A 9,811-nucleotide genomic window follows, 5' to 3' on the forward strand; every position below is an offset into this window, starting at 1 on the left:
TAAATGGTATGGTATTAAAAAGAACCTAACATAAAAATAAAAATGAATATATAGCAATCTTATATGATCAGTATCTTTTGACTATAAATGAAATAAAAATTCGAGATAACAAAACACAATATTAGCGAAGAGTAACAAAGAGAAATTAAATTGCATAAATGACATAAATATTAGGCGCGAGGCTCCCTTAATCCATTGATGTTAAACAAAAAATTAAGAGAAAAGCTAACAAAAATTATCTCAATCAAGCAAAATAAAAAAGAATCATACCTTGTGAATAGAGTTGTGCAAATGATGAAAAGCTAACAAAAATCAAAGAGAAAAGCTAACAAAAATTATCTAGAGAAATTAAACTGCATAAATGATACAAATATTAGGCGCGAGGCACCATGAATCCATTGATGTTAAACAAAAAATTAAAGAGAAAAGCTAACAAAAATTATCTCAATCAAGCAAAATAACAGAGAATCATACCTTGGAAATAGAGTTGTGCAAAGGATGAAAAGCTAACAAAAATTAAAGAGAAAAGCTAACAAAAATTATCTCAATCAACCAAAATAAAAAAGAATCATACCTTGAGAGTAGAGTTGCCCAAAGGATGAATAGAGTTTTTAATTTAGAATAAAAGAAACGGTTTGACATTAAATATGAGGTATAACTCCCAAATAAATGACATTAAAAATCTACATTCATTGTCTTAAGTAAAATTAATATGTGAATTAATCTGGACCATTCTTTATATGCCTAAAATGTGGAAAATTAATATGTGAATTAATCCGGACCATTCTTTATATGCCTAAAATGTGGATTGAAAATCTTAAATATTTAGCTTAATATGGACCATTCTTTATATGCCAGAAATGTAGTTGAATAACTTAAATATGTATCTGAATCTGGGCCATCCTTTATGTGTCCAAACTGTAGACCTCCGTCCATTCGTAAAAAAGACGTATCAACCAAATGAGAGAAACTTGGGAAATTTTGTAAGTCAACTGATAACTTCATCTTTGTGTCTGAAGCGATTCTTAGCAATCTATATTTTATATTCATGAAGTGTCCACTTATAATATTTTCGTAGGGATAAGTGTAACTATTTGAAAGAAACTCTCCAGGTAGAATAACCACTAAGTGGATCATGCAACAACGGTTTTAGTCGTTTTATTTAGAATAAACTCACGACCTCTCTTCTTCGTCGAATAGCTGTCATAGGAACAACGGAAATTATTGTTCTTGACACTCGATATTTACTAACTGCTTCAATCCATCAAAATGATATAGAAAAAAAATGCTAAAAGTGTTTGCCTTTTCATCATCTACACTCTCAATCATATTTTTTTTTGTGCTCAATAGAAGGCAAGAAATTCTAATCATATCCTTTTAAGAAAAAAGAAGGTGTGAGCATAAACATCCATCAAAATCTTAACACCCACAATCATAGTTCAGCTCTATGAATGTGCAAATCAGCTTAACATAGGTAAGAGCCATAAGCAGACAGATATATGGATGTCAGAATTTTCACTTTGGCAATCTTTTACAATTGACCATAAAATGAAGTAAAAACATATGTTCCCTCTAATAAGTAACTTCTCTTACCTTTAAAATAAAAATAAGCAAAGAATATTAATGTATTACCTAAAAAGTAGACAGCAATTGCAACTTCTTTTCTAAAACATCAGGAAAAAGAAGTCCATGAAGATTAGGTACTCTCTTTTCTTGATCTAAAAAGCAATTTTCTAATTTAGGTCTCAAAGTGATTACTTTAGATTGAAATACAACAACTTATTACTTTTACAAAAACTGTGACATGAGTTTTATGCCTTATCAACTTATAAACACTTTTTGATGCATTTCACAAACATGTAAAGGGAAGAATTATTCTTAGTTCACTTACTTATCTCTAAGAAAGGTAAATTCAATTACAACTTACATAGTTTCTTTTATTGAGTTTGCACCTTCCAAAAATGTTCCGTCCGTTGATACTTTTAAATTTGAATCAGTTGTAATGAAACACAAATCCACAAAAACTAAGTAATATAGTCATACACAGATTAATTTTGTAACAACTGCTAAGAAGATTTAATTGAGAAATGCAAAGAAATATTACGAAATTAAAAAAAAAAAAAAAAGAAGGGAAAACCAATTAGCCATGAGAGATCTTTACGCTCCTGCAACATATTGATTGAGAACCTTAAGGAAAATCAAATCAAAGTTAACTGAAAAATTTAGTATGATAAAGTTAACTGAAAATCAAATCACATTTCTTTATATGCCTAAAATGTGGATTGAAAATCTTAAATATTTAGCTTAATCTGGACCATTCTTTATATGCCAGAAATGTAGTTGAATAACTTAAATATGTATCTCAATCTGGATCATCCTTTATGTGTCCAAACTGTAGATTTCCGTCCATTAGTAAAAACACCATTGTCCCTTATAATATAGATAATTTGGACAACATAGCCTAGATAAAGAGCGGTCTTGATTCGTTCTGGGGAAAGCTAAATCCATGGTTGTGGATTTCTCTAACTAAAATGAATCATTATGAGTGTTTTATTAATTAGTGTTTCATTAATTTCTCATAATGAATATTTTATTAAATCTTTATCATGTCCTCTTAATTATCTAATAAATATGTATTTTTACATTAAAATTATATCAATATAAATTAATGGTTAATAGTGGATGAAGTAGTGGATGGTAGAAGCGGTGGTGGTGGAAAAAATAATGTTGATGGATGGTTTTATGGTGGTGATGTTGGTGAATAGTCGTGGACATTATTAGTTTTGTATAATTACAACACATGCAACATTGTACCGTGAAAAATGTAGTCAATCATTATGATTGATAAACACATATATCATATTTTGAGAATGATACCATACTATTTACAAAAAAAATGATCATAATCGTCGGATCACCTAAACTATAACTCCGCTACCTTTAATACCTGACTAACATCTTAAAATAAAAGATGCGGGTTATTGGGCTAACAACTTAAAATAAATTTTCCAATTAAAAAATATCTCGAAATAGTAAAAAAAAAAGTATCTTGGCAGCATCAGCGAAAGGCGCCATCATCAATGAAAGATTATTCTAGGCAGGAAATACAATATAATAAAACAAAGCAAAAAACTAAAAGAACAAAAGAATTGAGGTATTCTAAAAAAATCCATACATACAACCAGAGAATCAACACCAAGAAGAAAAAAAGAAGCAATCGAATGCATTTTTTAGGATACCTGCAAAACAAATAATAAACAAATATCAGACAACAAACCCTAAATTGAAAAAGAAACAAAATGTTAAAGAGCGGTCCGGATTCATTTTTGGGAAAGCTAAATCCATGGTTGTGGTTTGATTTAAGTGAATTTTGATAAAGTACCCCCGTTTTTTTAAACCCATAAAATTAATGCCCCCGTTTTTTTTCAAACTTTCTAAAATGCCCTTACCGTTTACTTTCACCACTTGGGCCCGCATAATGGAGTCAATGGGCGTTAACCTAGTTAAAAACTGGGTCAAATTGCTAAAACCCATCACTTATCTAAAAGGGTGAGAAATATCTTCACGTGACCCTCTCTTTCTTCCTCTCTTCTGTCTCTCTTTTGTCTCTCTTTCTTCGTCTCAGAGAAGAAAAAAGGCGATTCGATTGAATCGATTAGTTAAATTGATAGATGTTATAGATGTTTTTGGTTTGATTGATCAGTCTATTGAAGATTAAATTGAATGGTTTCATCGATGGCAACGACTGGAAAGGAAAAGGTGATGTCCATGTAAGATATTTTGAAACCCTAAGTTTTGATTTTGTTAGATCTGTACTTGCATGATTAAATCAAATGATTTGGAAGCTTTTTCAATCAATATAAAGTGAAACCCATAATTTTTTTTTTTGAAACCCTCACTTTTTCATCATTTTTTATCTGTTTCTTTTGTTTTGTCTGTGAAAAACAAAGGGAATCTTCCTTTTGTTTTTGTCTGTCACTTAAAATTGAAAACAAATAATGATGTGAAGAATCTGCAGTTGAATCTGATGAAAGTCTTTTATTTTTTTAATTGTTTAATTTTGTTAGAATTTGTATGTGTATTGGTTTTATATTTGTATGTGTATTGAGTTTGTATTTGGTTTGTATTTGTATGAATGCCTTATAATGTTGTTTTGTATTTCTGTATATTTCAGTGGCAACATTGATAAGGGAAAAAGCAAGTTGGTTAGAGACATAAGTTGTTATTGTACTGACAGTAAGAATTGAGTTTGCTTTCAAGAAGTTAGAGAGAGATAAGATGAATCTGAGGATGTTTCAGCAAATGGTTCACAGGAGGTTGTGTTTGGAAGATATAGATGAAGTTATTTTAATGTGGATATCAGAACATGGACATACATGGACTCTAAAGAATGATCAATCTTTTTTTTTTTTTGGTTTTGGGACAATGCTATAGTAAATGGCAATGGTTTCATTCAGTTGGTTGTCAAGATAAAAAATCCAGAACGGGAGGTCACACCTAAGAAGACAGTATCAAAGTCACCTGATCAAGTAAGAAGAATCCCAAGACTTGGAGGTGAGAAGAACAAAAGTGTAGGTGGTGCCACTGCTAGGAAGTTGTTTGCGCAGGGCAGTTCACAACCTACTCAAGCAAGTGTTGTTGGTGAAAACCTGAGAGAAGGATCAAGTAGTACACCAGTTCAAGTAGATGAGGAATCAGTTGAAGTTGATGATGAATTTTTTGATGAAGAAGATTAGTTAAATAAAATGAAAGAAAAAGAATTGGATGAGACTGTAATTCAACTTGAGAACAAAAAACTGGATGAGTGCCATCCGGTAGAAGATCCTGAAGCCGCAACTGCTTATAATAGTGATGAAGACAATGAAGATTCAAGTGATGCTGAAAGTGAAAATGCAGTTGAAGGTGCTTATAACCTAAACACTTGAGTTACTGTTTTGTAATTTTGTGCATTTAATATTTACTGATGCATTAGTTAATGTTGTACTAACTGATTCAAGTTATTGTTATGCAGATAATGATGATACAAGTGATGATGGTGCAGAAGTAAATGACCAAGGTAGAAGCAGTACAATGCACTTTAATGTTCTTGCTTTTATGGTTGTAGCATATTATTGTTGGGCTCCTATTAAAATTTTTGTTTTGTTATGTCTTGTTTATATGACTTATGAAGGTGTAGAACTGACTAGAGCTTTTTGTTTTGTACTTGTTTAGGTAAAGAGGGTGAAGAAGACCCACAGTATTACAAGGATTTCCAAGAAGGTAACCCTGAGTTTGAGGATGAACCTGGTGAGCTTTTTGATGACTCATATTTTGTTAAACCACTAGATCCTTCACAAATGATAGTAGGTACTACCTTTCCTGATAAAGATGCATTCAAAAGACATCTTAAGTTATTCTGTGTTAAAAATGAATGTGAATTTAAGTCTAGAAAGAGTGACAAGAAAAGACTTAGGGTTTGGTTTGAAAATAGGTTTGACCATAGAGGAGAGGTTGAGTGTGAGTGGTTTGTGTTTGCTTCAGTACTACCAAAGCAGTCTACATTTAAGGTTAAGTCTGTGAACTTAAACCATACTTGCAAGGGAAGGATTGTAGAAGACAAGATTCCCAATAGATCTGCAGACCCTCCATTAATAGTTGAAGTTATACAAGAGCAGTTGAAGAATGGATCTAGAAAAGTAATTCCAAGACCAAGACAAATTCAAGAGGATTTCAAGGCTTCTCATATCATTGATATTACTTATCATACAACATGGAAGGCTGGGAACTTAGTGATGGAAGCTAAGTATGGAAGTTATGAAGAGAGTTACAAACTAGTTCCTCGGTTTTGTAAGATGGTGTGTCACTCCAACAAGAATTCAGTTGCAAATTTCTCATATTGTAATGCTGACATGGCTTTTGAGTCAATGACAATAAGCTTTGCTGGAGCTATCAAAGGGTGGAAGGAAGGGTGTATAAGAGTTATTGGGATAAATGCTTTTCATTTAAATGGTAAGTGTGGTGGTGTATTGATGGCTGCAACTGGGTTAGATAGTCAAAATGGTTTAGTCACATAGGAATTGATGTTTTTCCTGCCGAAACAATTGAGAATTGGGTTATGTTCCTCACTAACTTGAAGCCATTACTCTTAAGCCATGAACAACCATTTACATTCATTTCAGATAGGCAAAAAGGGCTACTTGAAGCTGTTCCTTTAGTGTTCCTAGGCTCACATCACAGATATTGTTGGAGGTGAGCTTCTCTTGAATTTTTTCGCTTTAGAGTGTTCTAGATATTTATAAGTTTTTGTTGTTTCAGACACTTGTATAACAATTTCAAGCAGCAGTTTAAGGGACAAAAGTTGTATAACTGTCTGTGGAATGTAGACAAATGCTACAAGAAGAAACATTTCTATGTAACATCTTAATAACATTTCTTATTGTTGATATGTTTATGGTTTGTATATGTGTTATAACCTGCTTATGGTTTCTGTTTGTTGTATGCAGAAACATATGGAAGATATGAAGAAGGAGAATTCTGCTGCTGTGGTGTACCTTGAAAAAGCTGGTTTTGAGTCATGGTCTAGAGCCTTTTTTATGACACTAGTAAGTGTGAACATCTCAATAATAACTTTAATGAGTCATTTAATTCCATGAAAGAAAACCTTAGGGACAAACCAGTATGCAGACTAGGATTCTTTATGATCAGATGGTTATGAGTTTGTTTCACAAAATGAGAAAAGAAAGTGCAAAATGGAATCCAAATGGATTGGTTCCTACTGCTATGAACCTGATTGGTAAATTGTGTAAGTTGGTTGGTGGATTTAAATTAGACCCATGTGTGAGTGGTAAATTGTATAAAGTTACAAATGAGGGTAGCAAGGCAGTTTTTATTGTGAACTTGGACGAAAAGCAGTGCAGTTGTCTACAATGGCAACACAGAGGGTTTGTTTGTCAACATGCTGTTTTTTGTTTGAAGCCATTCAGACTTGCTTGGACAAAGTAAGTACTTTATCAGAATTTGTTTTGGTCCCATTCGTTTTTTGCATCTCAACTTTACTAAGTTTGTATGTTGTGAACTTTAACTGCCTTGTTGTTATTTTTTGTAGATATTGCTCTCATTATTACACAGTTGCTGCATATAAAGCCACATATGCTCAAGTTGTCTTTCCACTTCCTCCTCAAGAAGATTGGCCTGAGGTATTTGCAGTCATTTTGTATTTCCATTTTGTAACTCAAATGAATGTTATTGAAACCTTCTTAAATATTATTGTAACTCACTGTTATTTTTGTAGTTGGAAGAACATTAAAAGGTTGAATTGGAATCTGCTATCAAGATCAGGAAATCAGGAAGGCCTAGAGTTAAGAGGAGGAGAGCATGGGATGAGCCTAGTATTATTAATCACCTCACAATAATCTTAATCGACGCAGCGAAAAAAGATATTGTGGAATCACAAACGATGGGACGAAGTGTTTGTGATTACTTTTCTATCTTGCCCATCGAAGATATAAATCTCAAGCCAATTTTTACAATTGTACTCAAAACGATAGAAACAGCAAGATCAGATCACACAACTACAAGAAAAGTAGTATCGGTCTGTCTTCATAATCCCAATGAAGTTTTTAAGTCGGTAACCTGGTTTTAGAAGAAGAAACCAAAGGTCAAAGGAAAATGGACTATAGCTTATGCAACTAGTATCACACGTAGGGTGTGGGGATTAGGTTTCCCAGTTGCTAGAGTTCTCCCTTAAATAGTTTTTCAAATCAGGGTTTGCAATCAATATTAGCTTGGTAACAAAGCATTCAATATTCTCCCTTAGATGAAAACCTGATTAGATTCAAGTTAATATTTCTCAACCGTTGGATCGAAACCTTAGCTTGTTACACACAAATGAAATGTCCAATTTTGGGTTTGTGTAACTGTTCCCGGACATTAACATTTGTTGGTTCAACAATAGTTAACCAAATGGTTAGCCATATGATCACTTTCATATCCACCATATTCTTCTTCACCATAACTAGTCAAAATGACTCAAATGAACTAGTTAGAGAGTTTTTCAATTATTTAGATCTTATGTAACTACACAAGACACAATCGAAGCAAAAACGGTTTGATTCACTCGAATCGGTTCAAGAACTTTATAGCCACGGTTTGCAAAAGAATTCCTTAGTTTATATAAACATGAGTTCAAGAACAACCGATTTTAGATATAACCTTCTCAAGTTCGCGGACTTAAGTTCATGGAAGGAGTTCATAAACTCCAGCAGAAATTCTCGGGTCGAGAACTTCCACCAGTTCGCGGACTTGGCTCACGCCACATTCCGTTTCTCTTGATCAACAAAATTCGCAAACTTTAGTTCAAGGAATAAGGACTTATACATATATGTGTTTCCTTAACAATGCTTATATCCTACCAATGGTTATGTAATCTAAAATCTCATTTCAATCACTGAAACATTCTCAGAGGACGTTATATAGTCGTTATTCACAGACCATTTTTCGTCAGAGCAATTTCCAAAGTGATTGAAACATAACATGACATTCGTCACTAGGTAAAGATGAATTTGGCTAAAGTGAAAGCTTAACAACACATATTTCGAGAAGTAGATAGGCGAGTTAAACTCGGCTCGAAATAGAAAATGTGTATAATGAAAGTCTATATATCAAAACGACTTTTGTCTCAAGAATATGAGATAGAGTAAATAGAATTTTGAGTGACAGATAAGTTCAAGTATCCACATACCTTTTAGTCGATGAAGATCCACCAGTTCCTTGAGTAGTCCTTCGTCTTGTATGATGATTTCCATGGAGTCTTGAGCTCAATTACACTTTCTATCCTAGTCCGATACCTTTAGCTATATAGGATAGAAATCAAGACTTATAGTTTTGATCACTAACATTGACAAACATGCTTGAGATAGCAACGCATGCGAGTTCGACCGAGCAATGATCTAACACAACTGAACCACTATTTCGGGCAAAAAATGTGTATTTTGACCCTTTGAGTCGGCACACTTAACACGAATTCGACTGTGCCGACTGGAGAAATTTTTCGGGGCAGAAAATTGAGTTATTTTGAGCCTTAGAGTCGACATTGCTAGTTGAGAATCATCTATGTCGACTGAGACAAAGTTCTTGGGTCGCTTTTGACGTATTTTGACTTCCAAATCAAGGAAACTTGGTCCCGTATGGATTCTAATACCTAGATCTCATGAATACCAAATTGACTTTTGCTATTATTTTTGCAAGCTAGGAGAGGCGAAACAACACAACGAAGCAAAAGCTAGGTTTTAAGAGCAGTTCTCATCAATAGTAACGACATATCTTCACTTTTCTTATCATAATAACATGGATACTTCTACATCCATGAGTCTCTAAACACCTATTGATTGAGGATGAATTCTAAGTTCTAAATATGGTTTGATTTAGTATATGAAATATGTTTTGATCTCTCCATATGATTATCATTTGTGTTTATTATTAAGAATAATTATTATTAATTGATAAATTATTTAGGTGGCCAACTGAATTAATTTTTTGATTTAATCTAATGTTTGTAAAGGTTAAGATATCCGCAATTGTTGAATAATTCCTTACACATGTAGAGAACGTGTGACCTTGCAGAGGAATTTTGTGAAAAAATCGCGTGTAAACACACTAGCAAGTAGACCCGGAGTACAGAGTATAACTACTACGATCCAACCTAAATTCGCAATCCTAAAGTATTCGACTGAATTACATCTCGTAACTGTACCTGAAGGTGGTGCATACAGATAAATTCCAGTGACTAAGCATACATGTTGTCCAGTGACTTAAGGAATTTTGGGGATATGCA

The 9,811-nt window shown here is 33.1% G+C and overlaps 1 protein-coding gene across 1 annotated transcript; it reads left to right on the forward strand.

Moving 5' to 3' along the window:
* The first annotated feature begins 4,745 nt into the window (after positions 1–4,745).
* On the forward strand, positions 4,746–7,285 carry LOC113324922. The gene is made up of 9 exons (XM_026573197.1): positions 4,746–4,902; positions 5,012–5,113; positions 5,212–6,039; positions 6,159–6,228; positions 6,295–6,391; positions 6,483–6,581; positions 6,685–6,977; positions 7,085–7,175; positions 7,271–7,285. Exons 1-9 carry the CDS (start codon positions 4,746–4,748, stop codon positions 7,283–7,285), a joined length of 1,752 nt encoding a protein of 583 aa, XP_026428982.1.
* The last annotated feature ends 2,526 nt before the right edge of the window (positions 7,286–9,811 follow it).

This window comes from Papaver somniferum, chromosome 11, assembly GCF_003573695.1.
Source record: "Papaver somniferum cultivar HN1 chromosome 11, ASM357369v1, whole genome shotgun sequence".
In the NCBI taxonomy this organism is placed as follows: Eukaryota; Viridiplantae; Streptophyta; class Magnoliopsida; order Ranunculales; family Papaveraceae; genus Papaver; species Papaver somniferum.

Bases quoted from the DNA above. Each gene is read 5' to 3' on its own strand.
- LOC113324922 (XM_026573197.1), top strand. From the start codon at position 4,746: ATGAAAGAAAAAGAATTGGATGAGACTGTAATTCAACTTGAGAACAAA. The intron at 4,903-5,011 runs GTGCTTATAACC...ATTGTTATGCAG, and splicing joins AAGTGAAAATGCAGTTGAAG to ATAATGATGATACAAGTGAT. The intron at 6,040-6,158 runs GTTTAGTCACAT...CATTCATTTCAG, and splicing joins TGGGTTAGATAGTCAAAATG to ATAGGCAAAAAGGGCTACTT.